This window comes from Moschus berezovskii, chromosome 6 (assembly GCF_049115385.1).
Source record: "Moschus berezovskii isolate FMDL1 chromosome 6, NW_MosBer_1.0, whole genome shotgun sequence".
Lineage (NCBI taxonomy): Eukaryota > Metazoa > Chordata > Mammalia > Artiodactyla > Moschidae > Moschus > Moschus berezovskii.
This window is the reverse complement of record NC_142465.1, coordinates 49,640,842-49,668,413: the sequence shown is the minus strand read 5'-3', so window position 1 is coordinate 49,668,413 and position 27,572 is coordinate 49,640,842. Positions and strand designations below refer to the sequence as shown.

At 41.6% G+C, this 27,572-nt stretch overlaps 1 protein-coding gene and 1 long non-coding RNA gene across 2 annotated transcripts; one reads left to right on the top strand and one right to left on the bottom strand.

Moving 5' to 3' along the window:
* Positions 1 to 539: 539 nt before the first annotated feature.
* SLC35E3 (solute carrier family 35 member E3) lies at positions 540 to 17,742 on the top strand. The gene is made up of 5 exons (XM_055395732.2): positions 540 to 1,292; positions 2,105 to 2,215; positions 6,061 to 6,219; positions 11,201 to 11,283; positions 15,550 to 17,742. Exons 1-5 carry the CDS (start codon positions 891 to 893, stop codon positions 15,734 to 15,736), a joined length of 942 nt encoding a protein of 313 aa, XP_055251707.1. The 5' UTR covers positions 540 to 890; the 3' UTR covers positions 15,737 to 17,742.
* LOC148777608 (uncharacterized) lies at positions 15,909 to 27,069 on the bottom strand. Its single transcript, XR_016037595.1, has 3 exons — positions 26,956 to 27,069; positions 17,957 to 18,078; positions 15,909 to 15,992 (listed from the first exon to the last, which is right to left on the bottom strand). It is a non-coding gene; the product is annotated as an uncharacterized LOC148777608 (long non-coding RNA).
* Between the last annotated feature and the right edge of the window lie 503 nt (positions 27,070 to 27,572).

Here is a 27,572-nt window from a genome sequence, read left to right as displayed (position 1 = left end):
CCAACAAAGGTCCATCTAGCCAAGACTATGGTTTTCCCAGTGGTCATGTATGGATATGAGAGTTGGACTGTGAAGAAAGCTGATCCCCGAAGAATTGATGCTTTTGAACTGTGGTGCTAGAGAAGACTCTTGCGAGTCTCTTGGACTGCAAGGAGATCCAACCAGTGCATTCTAAAGGAGATCAGACCTGGGTGTTCATTGGAAGGACTGATGCTAAAGCTGAAGCTCCAATTATTTGGCCACCTCACGCAACGAGTTGACTCACTGGAAAAGACTCTGATGCTGGGAGGGATTGGGGGCGGGAGGAGACGTGGACAACAGAGAATGAGATGGCTGGATGGCATCACCGACTCGATGGACATGAGTTTGAGTGTACTCCGGGAGTTGGTGATGGACAGGGAGGCCTGGCATGCTGTGATTCATGGGGTCGCGGAGAGTCGGACACGACTGAGCGACTGAACCGAACTGAAAATGCTAACAAGTCGATCCAACCAACACACAGGAAACGTCCAACAAGAAAGGGGTCCCAGATTCGTAGAGCCGGCTTTAGCTAACTCAGCGGGTAGAGCCTCATCCGGAGCGCCACGCGCCTGCGCAGGGAGGCTGCTCTGCCAGCTGCTCCAGGGCGGAAGCGCGGGAGCCTGAGCCACGTGACCACGGCTGGCAGGAGGCGGGGCGCGCGGGCCGTGCTGCCGCGTAGTCGCAGGCTGAATGGGCGGCGGCGGAGCATGTGTGCTTCCCTGAGGTTGCTACTCTGCTGGGACCCGAAGGTTGAATGTCCGTCCGCGGCCGGACCGTGAAGCCGGCGGCTGCGAGAACGTGGCGGCGGAGCAGGAGGCAGAGGGCAGCCGGAGACAGGCCGGGCGCCCCTTTCCGACTCCGCGAGAGTCATGGCATCGCTGGCGGATCGAGTGCGGGGCAACGGGCGCATCGCAGCCGGGCTGCTACTCAATCTCCTGGTGTCCATCTGCATTGTGTTCCTTAACAAGTGGCTCTACGTCCACTACGGCTTCCCCAACATGAGCCTGACCCTGGTGCACTTCGTGGTCACTTGGCTGGGCTTGTACGTCTGCCAGAAGCTGGACATCTTTGCCCCCAAAAGTCTGCCGCCTTCAAAGCTCCTCCTCCTGGCCCTCAGCTTCTGTGGCTTCGTGGTCTTCACCAATTTATCTTTGCAGAATAACACCATAGGCACCTATCAGCTGGCCAAGGCTATGACCACGCCGGTAATCATAGTCATCCAGACCCTCTGCTACAAGAAAACCTTCTCCACCAAAATACGGCTCACGCTGGTGAGTAGCTTCAGCCGGGTGGGGTGCACCTCTAACAACTCACTTGGACCACCTTTCTCCCCGGGAAGTTTGAATGCGTAACCTTGTGCCATCCTCTTTCCCATGATCGTGAAGTCCACACTTGAGTCATTTGTGAACTGCACGCTTATGTGGGAAAGGTGAAAAAAAGCCATCTTGGCATTCTGTTGGGCTTTCAGCACAGTAGTGAGGTTTAGTAACTACTGTTTGATGGAAATCCTTATGCTGTGATTTCTTTCTGAGTAAGAAAGCAAGCTGTATTGAGTGATGCAAATCTGTATCAGATTAAGTGGAAAATCTCAAACTGACTTTATGATAAACGTTAAATGTCTCTCAGAATATGTTTGCGTTGACATACTGCAGAAGTTTCATAGTCTTTACATAAAAAAAGATGGGCTAAAATAATTTTAGTACTTCATAACTTACAGAACTTAAAATTTCAATGCTTTTGTTATACCCGTGTGCTTATATGTTGTTTAAACACTAGATTTGTAGTCCATTTACTCTGATGTGCTTGCCTGTGGTATATTCATGCAAAGTGCAATGCATCTACTCATTATTTTACCCAGAATTTTAAATAAAATTAAATGTGAACAAAAATATAGAATTATTTTATTCAACTTTGAGGAAGTAGGATTAACAGTTCTGTTTTTTTTTCACATGAAAGAATATTTGTAGAGGTTCATTGTTTCCTAGTGACATTTTTATGGTTAACCTTGCAAGACACTGTGAAAGGAATACTAATTTCTTGTCTCATAAATTTAATCTGAACGTTTACCTCTTTTTCTTTACAGATTCCCATAACTTTAGGTGTAATCCTAAATTCTTATTACGATGTGAAGTTTAATTTCCTTGGAACGGTGTTTGCTGCTCTTGGTGTTTTAGTTACATCCCTTTATCAAGTGGTTGGTAATTTATTTTTTCTTTATGTGCCTTTTAGCAGATTTCATACATTTTGAAGCTGTGCCCCAAGGTTTAGGCAATACAGTATAGAGACAATAGACTGTTGGGAAGAAAGCGTAATTGCATAAATTGTCTGACTCAAGTTGAAGAGAAGAAAGGAGACAGAAATGTGGGTGTTCACCAAGTATCTCCCTACCTGTTTGTAAGTGTATAATACCCACACTTTACTGTCTGAGTTTCGGGTGATGGTATAATGTTTTTTGGGAAATCCTTACAAAATGAGTAATAAGACTTTTTTACTTGAGGATTGTGTTCCTGGGTTTTATGGTATTTGTCATTTATTCTTTAATTATGATGTTAATACAGATCCAAAAAATTGAACAGGAAAGGAAAATTTCAGATTTATAAATCTGTGCCTCAAAGGCTATGCTGCTGTTACAGCTTGTATATTCTAATCGTTTGTCTCTGTCAGTATTTTATAGCCTGGGTATTTCACTTCTTGCACTAGCCTGATGCCTTGCCTGTGGGAGGCATTTACTGAAAACTTGTTCATGGATTTATTTACTTCATTACCGTAAAATCTCAACAAGTATTTTTTGTATGTTTCTTATATGGTGGAGAAAAGAATAATGAATGGCGAAGGGTACAGTGAAACAGTATTTTCTCTATACTGAAAACCTTGGACTGAAAATTCTGGGTGTGCCTGCATGGGGAATCAGAGCCAAATGTGTGATCAGTTTTACTTTGTTCACAAGCATTCACTAGTTGTAAACTAAGGCATTTTTATTATGGATGTTAGGAATTTAATGATGCAGCCTTAGCATTTTCTAGTACTGGTTAGTTCAGAAACATTGTTATGTGAAAATTCTGGGGTTGAATAAATTTCTTAGTGGCAGAGAAGCAGTTTAAATAAAAGAGAGCAGTGACATGAAAGGATGGCGCACCCACTCAGTCTTGTCACTTGGCCTCGAGATAGTCTTCTACTGCAGAGAGAAATCAGAGGAAGCTCAGGTTTGTGCTTTTAAGAAAAGTGCATTTGGGCATACTGAGTTTAAATTTTTAATTAGATACTGTTTTTTTGTTAAGTGGACTTTTTTGATTCAGTATGAATTATTTGTTAGAGCAAGAAATTTTATTTGTTGAATATTAGAATTTCTTGTATCCTTTATGTATAACTTCAATTCAGAGTACTCACAGGACTCACTGGCCATGCCAATATGACCATTTTTGTTCAGACAAGTTTCAAAATTGCTATAGATTGGAATCAAAGAATTCTGTATCTCTCAGGTAGATATTTGAAGTGAGATTGACCAAGGAGTGATTGTAGACTAGACTAAGTTATGGGCAAAGTTTTTGATTATTGGTAAATGGTTAAAGTATGGTTACAGGATAGATATACTCCCCAAAAAATTCATTTTAAGGAAAGTTGTATTTTCCTATTGTATCCTTGTATAATTTCCAAGTTATTTCTTCTCATACTACTAGGGCATTGAAAGGAATTAAGAGATGAGTTAAGAGCTGAATGAGTTAAGATGAATTAAGAGCTGTTAGATTTAGTTGTAGAAAGACGATTGAGTCTTTCCTTCATTCAGCAGACATTTCTGCTTTATACTCAACCTTGATACAGAGATGAAAAGCAGCTATAATCCAGTATCAGAGAAATGCATGGAGAAAGCTGATCACAGGTAGTATAGCTCAGGGTATGAGGAAAGTTCTGAGGAACACCACGGAAAGAGAGACAGTTCTGCAAGGAGGCGGTGGTGAGGTAAGTCTTTATGGGAAAGTTCAAATTGAAGAATGCATAGCAATTTGGTTAGCAGAGAAATATAGCAGAGGTCTTTCTTTGCAATGATGTGTGAAAATACAGAGCATTTTTGGAGAAGTTGGTTCTTTTGGTGAGACTGGACTGTAGTTACATAGTAGAAAGACCAAGGCTGAGGGGTGGGTGACCACCAGATGGCAGAGTCTTGAGTATCATGTGGAGAAGTGTGCCCTTTACCTTGCAGGCACCAGGACAGGAGTTCAGAGAGGGCAGTGACTTGATCATTCCCTGTGTTCTAGAAACTTCTGGGGGCAGTGAAGGATGAATAAGAGGGAAGACAGGTTGACAGGCAGAACAATCTGGAAGTGCTCCATGGTTTAAGGGGAAGACAGGAAGGACATGAACAAGGACAGTGGTATTGGACATGGAAAGGAAAAAAACTCCAGACACCTTTTAGAGAAAGAATTAGTAAGACCCAACTGAATGTGAGAGTGCAGACCCTACTGAAAATGAGTCTGATCCTTGGAGGAGATTATATCATTAATTATTGGAGCAACACAGGAGGAGCTCATTTGGGGAAAAAAGTAATCAGCTTAATTTTAAATAAGCTCCTGCAGCTGATCTAAGTGAAATGGTCAGTAAACTGTCAAAGGAGTCACTTAAAGGATGCTCAAGGAAGAAGGTCAGAGCTCTAGGAGTCAGCGGATAGGAAAAGATAAGTTGGGGAGGTAAAAGAGGAAAGCCAGACATCTCCCTTATAGATAGTAGGGAAGGAAGAGGTGAGTGAGAAAGCAACACAAACCAGAGGTCAGGTTCTTCCAAGAGCAGTTGCAGGTTCTGCAGAGGGCTCCAGCCGGAAGGGGGCCGAGGGCAGTCCATCAGTGTGGCCGCTGGAGGTGAAGGTGCCCTGTTGGGGAGCAGTTTCATGAGAAGGGTGACAAGCAGAAGCCAGGCTGCGCTGCAGTGAGGGCAAGTGGAGGCCTGAGAGTCACCACCATTCCAGGCCTGCTATCTCGTGTCAGACACGCAGCTACCCACAGGGGCTGCTAAGGCCACGCAGGGCTGTGCGTACACCCGCTGCCTTCATTTTCACTCACTGTGGTGTCCCAAGCAAAAGAATCGACTCTTTGTCCTTCATGTTCACAGCAGACTCTTATTAAGGCTGGCAGGAGTATGCTTTGCATTTCCTGCTCTTTTATTTTTGTCTTGGTGAATTTCTATAGACTTAGCGTTTATGTAACAGGATACCCGGACCTACAGGGAAAAGAATTATGTAGGAGCCATTATTCAAAAAAGCCTGGCTGTTCTTGCTAGCTCTTATATTCAGATAGTCCTATCAAACTTTCTTTGAAACCTCTTTTTTCAGTTACATTTCTGAAGCATTTTGAGAACTGAAAGGGTTTGAGGCTGTGGAGTGTCTGTTCTAAGGATAGCCTTTTTAGGGGTTGTGATTATCTGTAGTTTTTTGGGGGGGATTATTCCCAGAAAAGTCAGCCATAGAGAGGGAAGTTCCTTCTACTCTGCCACTGATTGAGTTTTCTGAAGTTAACGAAAAGCCCTCACATACCTTTCTGACCACACACGTTGGTGGCCACCTGGGATGAATGAGGTTTCTGTTAGTCTCGAGTTAGGAGTCCTCCCTGCCTCCCACTCTTCATTTTGGGGGCCATTTTTAGAAAGAAATGAAGTCTCACAGTGCATCTGTATTCCTGCTTATCCTGCTTGTGAAGATTAGCCTGCTTATTCCTGCTTATAAATATCCATTCCTGCCTGATTTTCCCAAGATCTCTGATACCTATGCATTGATTTTCCATATTTACTAGGATCTGGAGGGAAGAGAGGATTTTTATTTTCTCCTTTAATAGAAAGAAGAAAATTGATTATCAGACATAGAATATAGAAAACTCCTTTTATCCAAGGAGCTTAAAGAAAATACATATATATTATTGATCTTTGAAATCATAGGCATTTCCCCTTCCCTCAGCCCTGCCCCTCATTCCCGTGTTTGTGGCCAAAGTTGCATCTTTTCTTTGTTGAGTGCCTCTGTGTTTTTCTGCCTAACTTGTTCTCTCTTCTGAATTTCAGTGGGTGGGAGCCAAACAGCATGAATTGCAAGTAAACTCGATGCAGCTGCTGTACTACCAGGCCCCGATGTCATCTGCCATGTTGCTGGTCGCTGTGCCCTTCTTTGAGCCAGTGTTCGCAGAAGGAGGAATGTTTGGTCCCTGGTCAGTCTCTGCTTTGGTAAGTTCTAATTGTTTGGGTGGGTGTCTAAGAAACAAGACAATGATAGTTATTAATGCAATTTTTAGTTTTCAGAGTGCTAGCTCAGATCCATTCTCACATTTAATCTTTATAATCACACTTTAAGGGAGTCAAGGTAAGATCATTTTTTTTTTTTTAAATTTTATTATTTATTTAGTTCATTATTTGGGGGTTGTTCAGGGTCTTTGTTGATGCGCAGGCTTTTCTCTAGTTGCGACAGGCAGGGGCTAGTCTCTAGTTGCGGCGTGCGGGCTTCTCATTGCGGTGGCCTCTTATTGTGGAGCTGGGCTCTGGGGCGTGCGGCTTCAATAGCTGTGGCATGTGGGCTCATGTAGCTGGGGCTCCCGGTCTTTCGGACACCGGCTCAGTAGCTGTGCATGGGCTTAGTTGCTCCGAGGCATGTGGGATCTTCCTGGACCAAGGATTGAACCTGTTCTTGTGCATTGGCAGGTGGATTCTTTACCACTCAGCCACCAGGGAAGCCCAAAGATTATTTTTTAGATGAAGAAACTGAGGCAGAGAAAGATTAAGGGACTTGCTTAGGGTGCAACAGCTAGTCAGTGGTAAAACCAGGACTAGAATTCAGGCCTCCTGATGCCTGGTTACTATGCTAAGCATGCCTGTTTGTTGTGCAGTCGCTCAGTTGTGTCTGACTCTTTGTGACCCCATGGACTGCAGCACGCCAGGCTTCCCTGTCCTTCACTATCTTCTGGAGCTTGCTCAAACTCATGTCCATTGAGTCAGTGATGCCATCCAACCATTTCATCCTCTGTCATCCCCTTCTCCCCCTGCCTTCAGTCTTTCCCAGCATCACGTCAGCCCTTCACATCATCTGGTTGCCAAAGCATTGAAGCTTCAGCTTCAGCATCAGTCCTTCCAATGAATATTCAGGGTCGATGTCCTTTAGGATTTACTGGTTTGATCTCCTTGTTTGCCAAGGGACTCTCAAGAGTCTTCTCCAGCACCACAGTTTGAAAGCACCAGTTCTTCAGTGCTCAGCCTTCTTTATGGTCCAGCTCTCACATCCGTTCATGACTACTGGAAAAACCATATTGGCTTTTCCACTATGGCTGCAGTCACCTTCCACAGTGATGCCAGGCTATATAGCCCACAAATATTTTGGGCGTTTATTTTTTTATAATGAAAATATAGCTTTGTTGATTTTATTGTAATAATATAAGGAGTTCATATTGTATATATTTTTGAACATACATAAAATTATAAAGTGAAAGTTCCCGTGAATCCTGCCACACTAGGATAATCACCTTTACCGCTTTGGTAATGATCATATCATGGATCTGTTTGAATCCACAGATACATGCATGTGTGTGTATATTTGATTTCATGTATATGTAGCCATATTACTTATGCTGTTTTTATCCTGGGTTCCTTTTCCCCAGCCCCGCTACCCATACACACTTCATCATCCCATGATCCCACCCCTTCTCCTTGAAGTAAGTCATGTTAACATTCTGGTGTTTGTTCTTGCATGTTTTTCTCTGTGCGGTACATACCCTCATATAAACACACACAACTTGCCCAAGCATACATACACATATGTATACTTAACTTATACACTTGTTTCTTTTACAAAAGTGGGATCATGTTACACAGATTTTCTTTTTTTTTAGAAATTCAAGCAAGGCTTTATTTGGGCCCCTGCTGCATTAAACGCAGGGACTTATGATTTTCTGTATCTTGCTTTTCTCACTTAACAATGTCTCATAAAAATATCTTCACATCATTCTTTTGATGCCTGTATAATAGTTGCAGTTTTTAAGTACCATAAACAATATTGCATAAACAGCCTTGTACATGTGGCCTTACGAACTGGGACTTTTTATTCTGTGAAATAGAGTCTTAGAATGGAATTGCCAGATCAAAGGGGTCTGTACTTTGGGGACAGTGTTTTAATAAAGTTAGGAAGTATAGTCCCCCTACTTAGGAAAGGAACTTCTGCTTCCCATACATTTAACGCAGGGCATGGGCTTGTCTGTTTTGTTGGTGGTGGTAATTTATCAAACCACTGTAGTTTGGGCACCTTAGACTAGGAGGGGAGAGGCTTTATGTGACTTGTCATTTAAAAGTGAGGACCTCAGCAGAAAGACCATAAATAAAGGTCAAAGAAACAAGAACATAGCAGTCTGAGACCACTGAATAAGGGAGAATCACCTTCATTTCTTCTTGTCTCTAGAGGGCATCATTGTCTCAAAGTCTAATTGTGTTTTTAATGATGTGAAGGTCATTAAGAAATAGGCTTGTGACATACTGTAAACTCTGTAAAATTAACAGTGATACATTCCTAGAAACAATTTTTAAAATCTTTAAGGGGAAAATTTCTCTTAGTTAAAATTTTAGTGGACCTTACTGTTGTTTAAAGAAAGAAAGTAAGGTATTACTGTTTCTAATTAAAAGATTGCAAATCCAGCTCCCCTGGTCTAGTTACAACTGCACTGATTTAAAAACTGAGAAAACCCATATGGGACAGAAAGAGTCTTCAAATATGACATGTTTTCTTTGGAATTTAAACTCCTTAATAATTCAAATTGTAACTAATATTTTCTCTAAATTCTAATTCAGCAGTAAATAATGGTTGTATAACCTTTTTTTATTTTATATTGGAATAGTTGGTTAACAGTGTTATGTTATTTTCAGGTATATAACAGAGTGATTCAGTTATACATATACATGTATCTATTGTTTTTCAAATTCCTTTCCCAATTAGTTGTTGTAGAGTATCGAGCAGAATTCTCTGCACTCTACAGTAAATCCTTGTTGGTTATCCATCTTCATTGTAGCAGTGCGTACATGTCCATCCCAAACTCCCTAGCTATCCCTCTTCCCCACCCTTCACCCCTGGTAACCATGAGTTTGTTCTCTATGAGTCCGTTTCTATTTTCTACAAAAGTTCATTTGTATCTTTTTTTTTTAAAGATTCCGCATATAAGCGTTATCATATGATATTTCGCTTTCTCTGTCTGACTTGTTTTCTAACTTTTAAAATGAAATTGTGGGATTGTGTGGACAGCATGTCGTGCGTGTCTGCAGTGGGACAGCCATATTGTCTCCCATTCTCGGCCAAGCAGGTTTACTCATGTCCTGTGCACACACCTCGGCTTTCATTCCTCTGCCCTGACCCATACTATTTCCTGCCCCTGTTACTTCTTTTTCTCATCTAAACTTGCATTTGAAATCCAATGACTTTTCTTGCTATTCCAGCCCAAAAGGACATCTCCTGTCTAGAGAAGCCTATAGAACCTATTGTCTGTTTGCCTATTAATGAAGTTAGAGCTCAAGACTGATTTTCTTTTCTTGCCTGAGCTGTGCGTCTTGTAATGCACTGTTGTTTAGTTGCTCAGTTGTGTATGACTCTGACACCATGGACTGTCGATGGGGATTTTCAGGCAAGAATACTGGAGTGTGTTGTCATTTCCTTCTCCGGGGACTCTTCCTGATCCAGGGATTGAACCCGCATCTCCTGCAAGCCTCCTGCATTGCAGGCAGATTCTTTACTGCTGAGCCACTGGGGAAGCTTCATTTGATTAAGAGGTAGCATAGCAGAGCCAGTTAGGAGCAGAGTCTCCAGAAGCAGAGTTTAGATCTTGCCCGGAGTTTAGATCTTGCCCTTCCACTTACTGTGTGTCTTAGGCAAGTTACTTTACCTCTTTGTGCTCTGTTTTCTTGTCTGTAAAAAGGGGAAATATTTTATTCTCTCATGGCTGTTTGCAACAATTAAATGAATTAATACATGTAATATGTTTAGAACAATTCTTGTTGCTTAGTCAGCACTATGTAAATATAAGCTGTGATTACATTATAAAGATTTTTATGATGTCCTTGAGTGGTTTCTGAGATCTTTGAGGGCAGGAACCAATTGTGTTCCTTATAAGGCCTAGCCTAGTTTTGTGGATGTCGAATGAATGCCTACTGATTCAATTTAAATAAGAATAAAATGAGCAATTCAAAGGAAAAAAGGTGTGAAAGGATATATGCCAATGTATTAACTGTTGTGAGTGGTTGGGATTATAAGAATTCTTTATGAGTTCTCTTCACAGGGAAAAATATTTTTTTCTGTATGTGTAATTTTGTATATGTGTGGATGGTAGATGTTCTCTATTCTTGCTGTGGTAACCATTCCATAATGGTTGGTTTATGGTTTAGTTGCTCAGTCATGTCCGACAGTTGCAACCCCATGGACTGTAGCCCGCCAGGCTCCTCTGTCCATACATTCTTCAGGCAAGAATACTGGAGTGGGTTGCCATTTTCTTCTCCAGGGTATCTTTCCCACCCAGGAATCGAACATGGGTCTCCTGCATGGCAGACAGATTCTTTCCCAGCTGAGCTACAAGGGAATCCTAGTTTGTAATGTGTGTAGATCAAATCATGATGCTGTACTCCTGAAACTTACACAGTGCTGTGTGTCAATTACATCTCGGTAAAAGTAGAAGGAAAAATATTCTTTATGTTCTTTTTGCTCATCTTTATTTTCTGATTTTTCCATAAGGAATATATATTACCTTTACAATAAGAAATTATTACAAAATAATTTTTCACTGGATAGATAAGAAAAACTAACCTGGAAATTTATATTCACAGTCAGCATATTGCTGAAGAATTTTCCATTGCATTTTGTAGACAAAATTGCAGTTTCAAATACTACTCATTCTGCTTTTACCCTCAGTTATTGCTTTCTCTGAACTTGATTATCTCTTTTTAAAAATCTTATTTTGGGAAATTCCCTGGCAGTCCAGTGGTTTGGACTCCACGCTTCCACTGCAGGGGGTCCCAGTTTTGGTACCCTGATTGGGGAACTAGGATCCCACAAGGCACTGTGGTGCAGCCAAAAAAAAAGGTCTTGTTTTTAATGGTTGATAGAAGTGCCTGATGAAGTATATATTCACTTGATGATTGTAATGATTGTAGCTGCTTTGCATTAATGATTTTTTTGGTTTATTTGTAGCTGATGGTCCTGCTCTCTGGAGTAATAGCTTTCATGGTGAACTTGTCGATTTATTGGATCATTGGGAACACTTCACCAGTCACGTATCCTTTTCCTAACAATTCACAAACGCATAGTCTTTTATATTCTTCAAAACTCTGTCACATTGATTTCTTTATTTGAGTCTCACACTTAAACTATTGCATGGCCTAAATTGAGTAGAGTGGGTTATTTTTAGGCTTTATGGAGATTTAGCAAACTGTGAACTGGGGAGATGGGTTAGCTTTCTGTATCATAAATGCTTTTGAATTTTCTTAAGGAATAGGTGAGCTTTTCCCTTATCAGAATTAATGCAGAGCACCACTCCTTGCACATAAGCATTTGTTGAGTGAATACTGAGGTAAATAGGTTTCCCATCACTTTTCAGTGATTGATAGTTTGATAATAATACAAAGGAGTGGTTAATCTAAGTAACAATAATTTCAGACCAGTCACTCTGACTTGCGACTTTATTTTTGTACTTGTCTGGCTGGGTGTGCCTGCTTTTCTCAATATTACTTCACATCAAGAAGTGAAGTTATGACTTGAAGATCTTATTCAAACTCAGCTGCCCATTTTTAGCATTTCACCTGTAATGAGTCAACACTGAACTGTCCACAAAGTATAAAAGCATCATATTTGACAGCTATCAATAAATAACAACAGTTCTAATAGTCATAATTTAAAAAAAAAATGAAAACAACACTTACTAAATGTTTCTTCTGTGCCAGGCACCTTCTGTGTTAATACACCTTCTGTGTATTAACATTTAGTTTTTATAGCAGCTCAACGAAGTAAATTCTGTCTCTGTTCTGCAGAAGACGAAGTGGAAGTGCAGAGGGGTTGAATAACTCACTTGGAGTCACCCGGCCGAGAAATGTGGTGTCCAGGTTTGAACCTGGGTGGTCTAGCCAGGACTTGTGCTGCCAGATCAAGGCATCTAAGTATGTGCCCTAACTAAGAACATCCATTCATTCATCCAACAAATATTAACTAAATGCCCACTGTAAACCATTCCTTGACTTAGTAAATATTGACATACTATCTACTGTATGTCAGGCATTGAAGATACAGTGGTGAGCCAAAGAGACAAAAATCTCTGCTCTCACAGGCTTAAGTTCTCAGGAGAAAGGCTATAAATAAGAAAAGAAATGTGCACATGCAGTGTTAGATAGTATTAAGTGATAGGGAGAAAAAGATGAAGCAGGGAAGGGGTTGTGAAATATTGGGGACAGGGTGCAGTTTTATGGAAGGTAGACAGGAAGGCCTCAGCAAAATGGATACTTGTGAGTAAAGACCTGAAGGAAGTGAGGTTGCTCCATGCAGAGTGGGATGGATAGCATTGCCAGGCAGAGGGAACAACAGGCGAGAGACTGGAAGGAACAAGAAACCTGTGTAGCTGGAGCAGGGGGAGCACAGGGTGGCTTTAGGAGGACTCAGAGTAATAGGGGCTCAAACTGAGCAGAGCTTTTACATGAGATGTGAAACCATTGAGCAGGGACAGGATATGATTTTGTGTCTGTTTTAGTAGGATCCCTCTGGGCTATTGTGTTGAGAACAGGCAAGGCAAGGATTTTCAACCTCAGTGCTATTGACCTTTTGATCCAGACAGTTCTTTGTTGCAGAGGCCTGTCCTGTCTGTTGGAGGATGTTTAGCAGCATTTCTGGCCTCCGTTCATCAGACACCAGTAGCACCCTTTTCCCCAGTTACGAAAACCAAAAATGTGTCCTTTCCCTGCTGACAGAATCACTCCCAGTTGAGAACTACTGCATTGAAAGGGACAAGAGATGAAGGGAAACCATCTGCTGCCGCTGCAGTATGCTAATATAGAAACTACGCTGGTTTGGTACCAGGAGAGTCACAGTGGACGCAGTGAGAAGTGATTGGACTCTGGATGTATTTCCAAGTAGAGCCAGCAGGTTTTGCAGGCAGATTGGATGTGGAGAGTGAGAGAGGAAAGAAGGTTGACTCACCCAGTTTTGAGCCTGAGCCCCTGGTGGAGTGCAGTTGCCGTGGACTGAAATAGGACAGCCCGAAGGAGGTGTGGAGGTGGAGAGGAAGACCAGGTGCTCAGTTTGGGGTGAAACAAGTCTGAGAGTTCAAGATCAAGGTCTTGGCCAGAGGTATTCTGGAGAGAGTTGGTGGTGTATAGACGTGGTTTGAAGCAGTGAGTCTGGCTGACATTACTAAGCACACAGAGGAAAAGATGGTGTCTAAAGACCAAGTCCTGGGTCACTTCAGTGGTTAGAGTTTGCAGAGATGACAGGAGCCAGGCGGAAGGGGCAGTCGAGGTGGAAGGAAGGAGGAGAGGGTGGAGAAACCAAGTGAGGAGGAGGGGAGTCAGCTGTGTCCAAGGCTGCTGCCAGGTCAAGTTCAGGTAACTGAGGAAGGGGCTTGGTGAGGTGGAGGCACTGATGATTTTGACGAGAACTTCAGAGTGTCCACGTGGAAGCTGACTGGAAGAAAGTGGAGAATTAGAGGAGCTGGAGATGTTGAATATAGATTGCTCCTGTTTGTTGCCTTTCCTCTCATATAAATATCTTTAACAGACCTTGACCACTTAAAAGAAAGGCTGAGGAGTAAGGAAATGCTGACATGTGGGAGCCAGTGCACTCGAAGATAGCTCATAATTGAAAATGAAGCCTGTTTTATTATGGTTATAATTAACATCCTTGAGAAGGTCCTCTGTCCCACAGGAAAATTACCCCTGTTGAGGCAGGCAAGCACAGGTACCCTGGTGACCTGACCTGTGCTCTCCTGCCCAGAAGAAACTTCCTGGTTGCTTAGTTGGGCTCCAAACAGAGGAGGGAACCTGGACTTTGAGGTTGGACAGGTCCAGGCATGCAGGTGCAGCTCTTCTGCTGCCTCAGCGAGTTGTGGGAGATCTCTGGTCCCACTCTCATCATTTATGAAATGGGGGTCATGGTACCTACATGATTCGGTTGCTGTAAGTGTCTGAGAGAATGTGTGTCCAGCACCTGGCCAGTGTTTATTAGGTGTAAGTACCGCTGTTAATGGGCTTCTCCGGTAGTTCAGCTGGTACAGAATCCACCTGCAATGCAGGAGACCCCTGTTCAATTCCTGGATTGGGAAGTTCCCCTGGAGAAGGGATAGGCTACCCACTCCAGTATGCTTGGGCGTCCCTGGTGGCTCAGACAGTAAAGAATCTGCCCACAATGTGGGAGACCAGGGTTCGGTCCCTGGGTTTGGAAGATCCCTTGGAGGCGGACATGGCAACCCATTTTTACCTGGAGGATCCCCATGGACAGAGGAGCCTGGCAGGCTACAGTCCATAGGGTCACAAAGAATCAGACACAGCTGAGCGACTAACGCAGCACAGCATGCTGTAAATAGCTCCCATGTAGGGACCTTACCGGGTGCTCGAAGCCTTGCATATATTAGCTTAGTTAATCCTCACAATGATGCTGGGGCAGAGTGGCAGCTCTTTCTAGTACTGTTATTAGGGAGAGTACATGGGTACGTATCAGACATCCGAAATATAATAAAGTACTAATTCATATAGAAAAAACTATTTAAAATTCAGTAAGAATAATTTGTAAAGCTACCAGTTGTGTCTTTAGTTAGCCTTTTAAATGAACAGTGATTTGGAAATACCTTAATCCAGCAGCAAGTTACAGGCAGTAAATTCAACTCAGACATGGACTTTAGAGTTAAATAGACCCATCTATGTTTGACCTCTGGCTCTGCCACTTACTAATTCTGTGATCTAAGTTACTTAAAATCCTCGAGCCTCCACTGTTGTAAATGGGAAGAGTGATATTGCAGTGAAGGGAAATATGACGCTTAAATATTATAAAATGGTGTTAGATATGCATCTGGCACAGTGCCTGGCATGTCACTGGTGCTCAGTGCTAGTCCCTGCCCTGTCCCTGATTCCCTCCTAAACTTAAGCACACTGGCTGTGTTGACCTTTGGTCAGCCCTCTCGTGCCTTAGGCGTCTCACCTCATTTGCCAAGGGAAGTTTAGAAATGGCTCCATAAAACAGCATCACAAATTGCTCTACAAAAGAGCTTCTCTGCGCCTTGTTTTGCATCCCTTTCCCAACTTTGTATCGCAGCCCCTTTTCTCTTCTTTGGGGAGAGTTGAGGGGGTCTCCTGTCACTGATTAATTACTAAAAGCTACCCGAAGAAACTAGGGTTCACCCAGGACTTCACTGAAGTTCCTGTTCTTTAGACTTGGGAGCTGCTCTTCAGCCTGTGTTTCGTGTACTTCTCTCCAGCCATAGGGGGTGTGTGTGTGTGTGTGAGGAGAGAGGATCTAAAACATCTAGCTTGTTATTCTTTTTTATCCTTATCTGTAAACCTCAGCTATAACATGTTTGGACACTTCAAGTTCTGCATTACTTTACTTGGAGGATATGTTTTATTCAAGGATCCATTGTCAATTAATCAGGGTCTTGGCATGTTATGTACATTATTTGGCATTCTTGCCTATACCCATTTTAAACTTAGTGAGCAAGAAGGAAGTAAGAGTAAATTGGTGCAACGTCCTTAATTAGGATTTTGTAGAGAAAAAGTCGCCTGAAGACAACAAAAAAGGTATTAGGTGGGCAAGTTACTTTCAAAGAAGAAATGAAAATTATGTTACAAAATTCATTAAAAGATCGTTTACAAAAAGTCATGCAAAGGAAATTTTATTCATAAATATGACTTACTTGGGAATTTTCTGGTGGTCCAGTGGTTGAGACGCCATACTTTCACTGCCAAGGGCGCAGGCTCAATCCCTGGTCAGGGAGCTAAGATCCTGCAAGCTGTGTGGCATGACCAAAAAATAATAATAATAAAATTAATTAAAAAGTAAAATAAATAGAACTTTCTCTTTTAGAGTACCTTTTAAGAAAAACTTTATCCTCTAAAGCATGGCTCATGCTTCTTTTCAAAGGTTATTCTATGAAATATATAGGATGGTTTGGTTATATCAAATGAAGTACATGAAGTTAAAGTTTTATAATGGTGACAAAGGAATTCAGATCACTGTACCACAAATGTGTAATGGCTTTTAAGGAAGGACACATAGGATTCCTCTACTTGCTCATAGGTGGTCCCCAATATGAGTTCTATTATAATTGAAGCCAAAGTATTCAAGTCAGAATTTAAAGCTAGCATTTCTATTTTAGTTGTTTTAGTATAACTTCTTGCTTTTTTCATTTACAGAAATGACATGTGATTGCTAGAAAGCAAAGTGCAGTAAAGGAGATCATAAGGCAAAAACCAGTTCTAAAAGTATTATTCCTCTAGTAGAAAGTGGATGTAAGAAGTTAGTGTTATCAAAAAACCTACAGTTTCTGTGGGTGTTCTCTTGTTGAGCTCTCAGTGAGCTCTAGAAACTATACATGAAGTTCAAAAATAAAAGAGCTCCATGTTTAAATGACTCAAAGAAAAGACTACAGGAGAAATCGAACAGGTTTCTTCTTATCCTGGTGACTGTTCTGGCTTCTTTGAGCAGTTCATGTTGATAATTGCTTAAGACTACCTCCTAGCCGTCACTCCCCCATACCCACATGTGAGGTATCTGTGGCACTTTCTTTGACACTGTAAGGTTTGGAGTGAATTGTGTCAGCCTTTCTAAGTGGGCTAAAGAAAATTCTTGAGCAGCAAGTCAAGGTAGGTGTTATCAGAGATTAAGCAGAAACTTGGTGAAGATATGAGAAAAGATTTGAAAGAGAAGTAGAGAAATAGTCAATATTTAACAAGTTCCATGAATTTTTTTAAAGGGGTAATTAAATAAGTTCTAGGGGAAATACATGATTTTACTTAAGAATATAATAGTGTCACATATTGAACTGCCAGATCTATTACTGGCTTCCCACTCTTGACATTTGAGAACTCAAAGCAGTTGTTGGTAACCTCTCCCAGTAAATTGACTGAGCCGGATAATCCCTCTTATAATAATTCTTTTTCCAAATGTTATTTAGAAACTTCAAGTGAGAAAAACAGCTCTTTGGAGGACGAAATGTCGCATGTATAAAATACACCTTTTAGGACCTTTTTTTTTCCTGGCCTATTTGAAATGAAAAGCCTCACTGAAAATCAATTTTGACAGAATTTCAATGTATCAGTCAATCTGTTGTGTGATTTTTATGTGTGGTGTTCTGTTATTGTTTTAAATACTTCTGGTTCTTCTCAGTTTCCAAAGATACATTTTATTGTCCATAGAAATACAAAGCAATTTGTCTTGCTCGATGAGCTTCAGGAGTTATGTTTGTCTAAGGAATGTTCTCTGTGTTTTAAATGAATATATAATTGTTTACCAAAAGCTGGAGAAAAGTACTTCAGTATTTCAGAGGATCATTTGACTTCTGTGTACTAACAGCTGAGTCGATTTGTGCCGTTTACAGATTCTTCTTAACTGTAAATACAACTTGGGGGGTTATAATAAATGTTGGGGGAGAGTTGTAATAAATGACTGATGTCAACAGGAATTCAAGGAAGGCTGGAACAAGATAGCATGGAGTGGGGTGGTTATGGATCTATAAGTGAATAAAATATATACTACTGGAACTAGAGTCTGATAAACATTTTTTGCCCTGAAGACCGTCTTCCTTTGAAAAGGAAATTCCTGGGGGGAAAATGTACCAGATGATGAGGACCAATCGTGTAGACAAACCAGTAATTCTGTGCTGTGGAAGAAAACATGCTGGCTTTCCTTTTGTTAAGGATGTAATTGCACTTGTTTTTTTTATTATATAGTAGATGACTGTACTGCAGTTTTTACCTATTATAGATAAAGAGAACCCGACGTTATTACTCTCAAGTTGCATGTTAGAACCAGTAGAGGAAGGATGGCATCTGTGTGTATGCAGGAGTGACGCTGGCCAGCTCCCAAATTTGCATCACCTAAGGAAACAGAAGAGAAGGGGATGACAGAGGATGAGATGTTTGGATGGCATCACTGACTCAATGGACATGAGTTTGAGCAGACTCAGGGAGATGGTGAAGGACAGGGAGGTCTGGCTTGCTGCAGTTCGTGGGGTTGCAAAGAGTCGGACACGATTTAGTGACTAAACAGCAACAGCAAAGAAAGTTATCTCTTTTTTAAAATAACAGAAAGGGACATCCCTGGTGGTCCAGTGGTTATGAACCTGCCTTTCAGTGCAGGTGGTGTGAGTTTGATCCCTAGTCAAGGACCTAAGATCCCACATGACTTGGGCATCTAAGTCTGTGCCACACTACTAATCCCGCACACCACAACTAGAGTCTGTGCGCCACAAGGGAGATCCGATGTAACCAAATAAGTCAAAAAATAAATATTTTTATAAATAAAATCACATCAAGAAGAAATCCTCTGTGAAATGAAGCCAATGTTCTCCTGTTTATTTTTAAAAATACTTTTTAAACCTTGCTAGTTTCAAATCACTAGTCATCTTTTCTAAAAAATCTATTTTATAAGCAACTAATAGAGCACTCCACTTTGACCGCATTGGTGATTAGTTGTTGGGTGAATTAATATGCAGAATGGTCAAAGGAGAAGGTCTGAAGAAAAGAATGAAGACTGTAATTATTAGCTATATTCTGTTTTGCCTTTCTGTTTGCAGACTTGAACTAGATTATAGTTGCTAACATCAGGACTAGGATGATCATTTCATTCACTCAACAAAGATTTATTAAACATATTATGTGCCAGTTACTGTGCCACACACTGTGCAAAGACAGTCCTGTGTTCCCTGTGATCTTAAACATTACTCCAGCAGAAAAGATAGAAATTAATAAAAAATTTATTATTTCAGTCTCAATGGTTCTCAGGAGCACGTAACAAAAGAATTTGGCCTAGGATTGGCTGTCAGCAAAGGTGTCCATGAGGAGAGGACAACTGAGCTGAAATTTGATGGCCATGTAGAAGTTAGCTGAGCAAAGAGGGAGCTGAGTAAAGAGAGAGGGGGATTGCATTCTGGTAAAAGGGAATAGTGCATGCAAAGGCCCTTTGGTTGGAGGAATTTGTGATGAGTTTTAAATTGCAAAAAGGATGGAGTGTAGGAGCTACATTTAGGGGAGATGTGGTATGACACGAAATTGGAAAGGAAGGCCAGAGATTGGAAAGGAAGGCCAGCCCTTGGACCACAGAATAGCTTATAGACTGTGTTAGGACTCTAGTAAGAACAAGACAGAGTGTTCTGAGCATCGTCACAGTCAGGGCCTTTGTTTTGAAACACATAGAAGAACCAGAGAGAGGCTGGGAGAGAGGAGACAGCTGTAGTGAGATGTGATCGCTTGGAGAGGTGGTGGTGAGATGACAGAAGTGGGTAGAGCAAGAGGATTTTGTAGACGGGATCAAGTGGGCTTGAGATGGATTGGAAATGGAGAGCATGGGAAGGGATGAAGTCAGGAATCACGTGTATGATTTTGGCAGCTTAAAAGAGGAAGGTGCCACTTTCGAGATAGGAAACACGAGAAGAGGTTGGGCTGGGAAGTGTGGAGACTGAATTCATACATAGCTATCTCGACTTTGAAGCGTCTTTGAGAAATCCAGTTAAAGTTATTAAGTAACCAGATATATAGGTCTAGAAGTCAAGAGTCTTTTTTTAAATTGATATGTAATTAATTTACAAATTAATTTCAGGTGTTCATTCTATCAGTTGTGTCCAACTCTTTGCAACCCCATGGACTGCAGTACGCCAGCCCTCCCTGTCCATCACCAACTACCAAAGTTTACTCAAACTCATGTCCATTGAGTCGGTGACGCCATCCAACCATCTCATCCTCTGTCTTCCCCTTCTCCTCTTGCCTTCAATCTTTCCCAGCATGGGGTCATTTCAAATGAGTCAGTTCTTCGCATCAGGTAGCCAGAGTATTGCAGTTTCAGCTTCAGTATCAATCCTTCCAATGAATATTCAGGACTGATTTCCCTTAGGATGCACTGGTTGGATCTCCTTGCAGTCCAAGGGACTCTCAAGAGTCTTCTCCAACACCACAGTTCAAAAGCATCAAGTCTTCAGTGCTCAGATTTATTCACAGTCCAACTCTCACATCCATACATGGCTACTGGAAAAACCATAACTTTGACTAGATGGACCTTTGTTTGCTTTTTAATTTGCTGTCTAGGTTGGGCATAACTTTTCTTTCAAGGAGTAAGCGTCTTTTAATTTCATGGCTGCAGTCATCATCTGCAGTGATTTGGTGCCCCAAAAAATAAAGTCAGCCACTGTTTCCCCATCTATTTGCCATGAAGTGATGGGACCAGATGCCATTATCTTAGTTTTTTGAATGTTGAGCTTTAAGCAAACTTTTTCACTCTCCTCTTTCACTTTCATCAAGAGGCTCTTTAGTTCTTCTTCACTTTCTGCCATAAGTGTGGTGTCATCTGCATATCTGAGGTTATTGATACTTCTCCTAGCAGTCTTGATTTCAGCTTGTGCTTCTTCCAGTCCAGCATTTCTCATGATATACTCTGCATATAAGTTAAATAAGCAGGGTGACAATATACAGCCTTGATGTACTCGTTTCCTGATTTGGAACCAGTCTGTTGTTCCATGTCCAGTTCTCACTGTTGCTTCTTCACCTGCATACAGATTTCTCAGGAAGCAGGTCAGGTGGTCTGGTATTCCCATGTCTTTAAGAATTTTCCACAGTTTGTTGTGATCCACACAGTCAAAGGCTTTGACATAGTCAATAAAGCAGAAGTAGATGTTTTCCTGGAACTCTCTTGCTTTTTCGATGATCCAGCGCATGTTGGCAATTTGATCTCTGGTTCCTCTACCTTTTCTAAATCGAGCTTGAACATCTGGAAGTTCATGGTTAACGTACTGTTGAAGCCTGGCTTGGAGAATTTTGAGCATTACTTTGCCAGCGTGTGAGATTAATGCAATTGTGCAGTAGTTTGAACATTCCTTGGCATTGCCTTTCTTTGGGATTGGAATGAAAACCGACTTTTTCTATTCCCATGGCCACTGCTGAGTTTTCCAAATTTGCTGGCACATTGAGTGCAGCACTTTCACATCATCATCTTTTAGGATTTGAAATAGCTTAACTGGAATTCAATCACCTCCATTAGCTTTGTTTATAGTGATGCTTCCTAAGGCCCACTTGACTTTGCATTCCAGGATGTGTGGCTCTAGGTGAGTGATCACACCATCATGATTATCTAGGTCATGAAGATCTTTTTTGCATAGTTCTTCGGTGTATTCTTGCTACCTCTTCTTAATATCTTCTGCTTCTGTTAGGTCCATACTATTGTGCCCAGTTTTGTGTGAAATGTTCCCTTGGTAGCTCTAATATTCTTGAAGAGATCTCTAGTCTTTCCCATTCTTCACTGATCACCGAGAAAGGCTTTCTTATCTCTCCTTGCTATTCTTTGGAACTCTGCATTCAAATAGGTATATCTTTCTTTTTCTCCTTTGCCTTTCACTTCTCTTCTTTTCACAGCTATTTGTTAGGCCTCCTCAGATAATCATTTTGCCTTTTTGCATTTCTTTTTTTATTGGGGATGGTCTTGATCATTGCCTCCTGTAGGATGTCATGAACCTCTGCAAATGGTTCTTCAGGAACTCTGTCTATCATATCTAATTCTTTGAATCTCTTTGTCACTTCCACTTTATAATCATAAAGGATTTGATTTTAGGTCATACCTGAATGGTCTAGTGGTTTTCCCTACTTTCTACAATTTATATCTGAATTTTGCAATAAAGAGCTTATGATCTGAGCCACAGTCAGCTCCTGGTCTTGTTTTTGCTGACTGTATAGAGCTTCTCCATCTTTGGCTGCAAAGAATATAATCAGTCTGATTTCGGTATTGACCATCTGGTGATGTCCATGTGTAGAGTCTTCTCTTGTGTTGTTGGAAGAGGGTGTTTGCTATGACCAGTGCGTTCTCTTGGCAAAATTCTATTAGCCTTTGCCCTGCTTCATTCTGTACTCTTAAGGCCAAATTTGCCTGTTACTCCAGGTGTTTCTTGACTTCCTACTTTTACATTCCAGTCCCCAATAACGAAAAGAACATCTTTTTTGGGCCTTAGTTCTAGAAGTTCTTGTAGGTCTTCATAGAACCGTTCAACTTCAGCTTCTTCAGCATTATTGGTTGGGGCATAGACTTGGATTACCGTGATAGTGAATGGGTTGCCTTGGAAATGAATAGAAATCATTCTGCCATTTTTGAGATTGCATCCAAGTACTGCATTTCGGACTCTTTTGTTGACTATGAATGGCTGCTTCATTTCTTCTAAGGGATTCTTGCCCACACTAGTAGATATAATGGTCATCTGAGTTAAATTCACCCATTCCAGTCCATTTTAGTTTGCTGATTCCTAAAATGTCCATGTTCACTCTTGCCATCTCCTATTTGACCACTTCCAATTTGCCTTGATTCGTAGACCTAACATTCCAGGTTCCTATGCAATATTGCTCTTTACAGCATCGGACTTTACTTCCATCACCAGTCACATCCACGACTGGTTGTTGTTTTTGCTTTGGCTCTGTCTCTTCATTCTTCTTCTTCCCTACTGATATCCAGTAGCATATTGTTTTTTCTTTGGCTCTGTCTCTTCATTCTTCTCCCCTACTGATATCCAGTAGCATATTGGGCACCTACTGACCTGGGGAGTTCATCTTTCAGTGTCCTATCTTTTTGCCTTTTCATACTGTTCATGCGATTCTCAAGGCAAGAATACTGAAGTGGTTTGCCATTCCCTTCTCCAGTGGACCACGTTTTGTCAGAACTCTCCACCGTGACCTGTCCATCTTGGGTGGTCCTACATGGTATGGCTCATAGTTTCATTGAGTTAGACAAGACTGTGGTCAATGTGATCAGATTGGTTAGTTTTCTGTGATTATGGTTTTCAGTCTGTCTGCTCTCTGATAGAGAAGGATAAGAGGCTTATGGAAACTTCCTTATGGGAGAGATTGACTGAGGGGGAAACTGGGTCTTGTTCTGATGGGGGATGCTCTGCTCAGTAAATCTTTAATCCAATTTTCTGTTGATGGGTGAGGCTGTGTTCCCTCCCTGTTGTTTGACTTGAGGTCACTCTGTGGTGGAGGTGATGAAGATAATGGCAACTTCCTTCAAAAGGTCTCATGCGTGCACTGCTACACTCAGCGCCCCCAACCTTGCAGCAGGACACCGCTGACCCACGCTTCTGCTAGAGACTCCTGGACACTCAGAGGGAAGTCTGGGTCAGTGTCTGTGGGCTCACTGCTTCTTTCTTTTGGGTCCTGGTGTACACAAGGTTTTGTTTGTGCCCTCCAAGAGTGTTTCTTACTGACTTACTTCACTGAACATAGTATTCTCTAGGTCCATCCACATTGCTGCAAATGGCAGAATTTAATTATTTTTTAAGGCTGAGTAGTTCCATTATGTGTTTTTACATATGAATGTGTGTGTGTGTGTGTATTCATATGTACCATATCTTTACCATTCACCTGTCGATGGACAGTTAGGTTGCTTCCATACCTTCAGTTCAGTTCAGTTCAGTCGCTCAGTCCTGTCTGACTCTTTGCGACCCCATGAATCACAGCACGCCAGGCCTCCCTGTCCATCACCGACTCCCAGAGTTCACTCGAACTCATGTCCATCGAGTCGGTGATGCCATCCAGCTCTGTCGTCCCCATCTCCTCCTGTCCCCAATCCCTCCCAGCATCAGAGTCTTTTCCAGTGAGTCAACTCGTCGCATGAGGTGGCCAAAGGATTGCAGTTTCAGCTTTAGCATCAGTCCTTCCAATGAACACCCAGGACTGATCTCCTTTAGAATGGACTGGTTGGTTGGATGTTGTAAATAGTGCTGCTATGAACATTGGGGTTCATGGATCTTTTCAAATTAGAGTTTTCATATTTTTCCAGATATATACCCAGCAGTGGAATTGCTGGATCGTATGGGAGTTCTCTTTTCAGTTTTTTGGGGAGCCTCCATCCTGTTTTCTATAGTAGCTACACCAGTTTACATTCCTGCCAGCAGTACAGGAGAGTTCCCTTTTCTTCACATCCTCATCAATACTTGTTGTTTGCAGACTTTTTGGTGATAGTCGTTCTGACAGGTGTGAGATGATATCTCATCATTTTGATTTACATTTCTCTAATAATTAGCAATATTGAGCATCTTTCCATGTACCTGTTAGCTATCTGTATGTCTTTGGGACAGGAGATTTTGGGGTGGAGTGGAGATAAACAGGGAGTTTCTGGGGTACACCTGATGAGGATGAAAACAGACCAGAATGAGTTTACCTTGGAAGACAGTATAATGCAAGACATCTACAGCCGAGCTTTGAGGAACTCCACCATATACTGGTAGTGGTAGGTATTTCTACAGAGGAAGCTGAAAAGGAGGAGTCAAAGAGGTAGGAGGACAATAGGGATGGTATAATGGGAGAGAGGGTGGCCAAAGGTGACCACTCTTTGGTATTGCTGGGAAGTCAAGGTAGACATGCACAGAAAAACAACCACTGTGTTTGTTGACAGTTTATTGTGAACCTTAATGAGGCTGTTTCTGTAGTGTGATGGAGGCAAAAAGCAGGTTGAAGTAGGCTGAGTGGTCGGTGTATGAGAGAAGGATATGGATCCAAGAGTACAGACAATTCTCTTGCTATTGCAGCAATATTGAATGCTGTTTGACATGAATTTTTTTTAAAATTATTATTATTACTTCAGGTTTAAAATTGCAAAGTACCAAATATTCCTGTGTACCCCTGGAAGAAGTGCACATACTTCTGTAACAGAGATGATCTTTTACTCTGAAAAGGAGTTTTATTTTTGGTTGTTGATTATATTCTTGAGATGTGGGTTACTATTAATAAAATCAACAGTTACTTTTGACAACTGCTGGCTTACTTGAAAACAATCTTTCAAACCCACCAAGGGGTGATCAGGTGTGCATTTTCTTATCTCTGTTACCGCTAAAGTTAAAAAAGGGGAAATAAACCTGCCACGAAAAGGACCAGTCTGGGGGCAGGTGAGTCACTGTGGAGCAGGGCTGGCTTGGCCCTCAGAATCATGGCTCCCAGTCCAGACTCTGCCTTTGGCCAGGGTGACCTTTGGCTGTGGGGAAACCCCTTGCCTCTTGTTCTCAGTTTCTTCATTTGTAAAATGAGGGCTTGGATCCAAATGATTTCCAAGGGACCCTCCATCTCTGAAATCCCCTGAGTGTGCTTTTTCAGATTAAAATTATAATTTCTCATTTGCTTATATTGAGAGTATATTAGATGAAATTAATGAGAAAGATTTTGTTTGGTCCTTGTGAGAGCTGGTTTCTTGTTCATATGCACTTTGTTACTCATATATTCTATTTTTAGAAAGTATGCAAAGCATTAATCTGTTATTTTTATAAAATATTGGAAGACATGATTTAATTTGATTTATCAAAGCTGCTTTACACTTAACATGATATCATTGGGAGGTGAATTATTGCCAGTTTAATTATTTATAGATATCTGGAGGCTATTTTTGCTATACTGTTTTTAATTGGGAAAACAGCACATCACCCAAACCATAGTAATTCACATTTTTCTATTTAACTAAAATCTCATAAACACTAGGCATGCCACATGAGCAAGCCTGCATATTTATTTAACCAGCCAGCCAGTACTATGTCTTTTTTAAAGAAGACTTTAGTTTTCAGAGTCATTTTAGATTCATATTCACTCTAAATTTTGATTTTTTTCGTTACTCATATGAAATTATTTTTCCTTTTAAAATGAAATGATCTGAATCAACCATATGGCTTCATTTTTTTTTCCTGTTTTCATTTTGTCCTTACGCTGCCCCCAAAATATCAGTTTCCTGTTTTCCCAATTCCTGTATTCTCAATTTAAAATTAGAGCCAGCAGTTTGGTGCAGGAAGTTGATGAGTGGGCCTTAACCCAGGAAGTGGGAGGCTCAAAATCAACTAGTCTATTGAGGAGATCTCCTGGGATTTTCGGAACTGCGCTTTACCACAGGAATGAGCAGACTCTCCAGGTCTTTCTCTGCCTGGAGTTTGAAAGCAAGACTAACTTGGAACTGGAGTTCTTAGAATTATGGAATGATACCCTGGCCATGTTTGTTAGAAATAGAAAGCTTTGTACAATTTAACAAAACACTATACAGGGGGTAAAGAGGCAAAAATGCTATGGAAGACGTAGTTGGTTTCCTAACTGAAACCCATTCCTGTTATTGTTCACCTTCACTGTAGAGGCTAGAAATGCTAAATTCTCTTATTACCATGTTGCCACACCCCCAAAACATGGATGTCTAGAATTGTGCTAATTGAGAAGGAAGAGGTGAGAGAACCTTGTCCAGTAGTGCTGAGCTGCTTAAGCAGTGCCATCAGCTGCCTGTCTCTGGTTTTCTTGTTCTAGAAATTTGTTTAATCCAGTTTTGATTGCTACGTGCAGCTAAAGGTATACCAGTGAACATCTGAGGGTAAAAAGGGACAAGAAAGGAGGACTCGATCTGATAGACTTTGCAATCCAGAAAACAATAAGTAAATGGTAAAACCATTTAACCAGTAAACTGGTTAAAAGCAAAAATAGGCTAGTTAGCTAGCCTGCCCTTGGGTCTCCTTGCATTCCATAGAGCACCAAAGCTTAGGGGGCGAGGTGGGTGAAAGAAAGGGAGTGGTCTGATGGACGTGGGGCTCACAGATGGAATCTACACATAGCGCTGCTGGCCTGGGGGTGAATGAGCCAGTTCCATCCAAGAGCAAACTTTGCAACCACGTGGGAGGTGGCCTGCTCGGCCCTCCACCATCCTCTTTGTGCTCCCTAACTTAGATCATCCCTAATTACCCCGAGCTTCCTTTGCCCCAGCAGCCTCACCTCCACTACTTTTCGCAGTTCTTCAGTTTGAGGTGATAGATGAAGGAAGCAGTATCACCAGTGACTGCAAGGTCATGCCTGGGTCTTGGAGCCGGGCATCTGTATGAAAGTTCTGCAGATATTCAGTAAAGGACATAGGAAAAACTCACTCTCATAATGGTCCAGGACCTCTGTAAAAACGATAGGAAGACAGAGCATCACTAGAGGGCCTCCCAGTGCCCACACACACAGGAGTATGGACATTGGCCAGAACCTGTGTGCTGAGAGGAAACGCCTCATTATCATGAAATGATTGCCATGGAGAATTCAGCCAAACAGAGGACTATTCTTCTGAAATCAAAGAACATCTTGAGAACATCCAGTGCTTATACTCAAACCACAGTCCCCATAGGGATGTCAAGCCTGTGAATCTCTTATCCCTAAAAAAAAACTCAATGCTTTTCTGAAACTCAGGGATTTTGCCAAGGAAACAAGCCGGAACTTCCGTCTGCTCCTCCCCTGACAGAGCTACGTGTGGCTCCAGAGAAGCATGGCCTCTCATCATGGATACTTAATGAGTACCCACGGGCACAAATGCTGTTCTGTTTGTCTCCATTCTAACCCAGCCTTGATCTCCT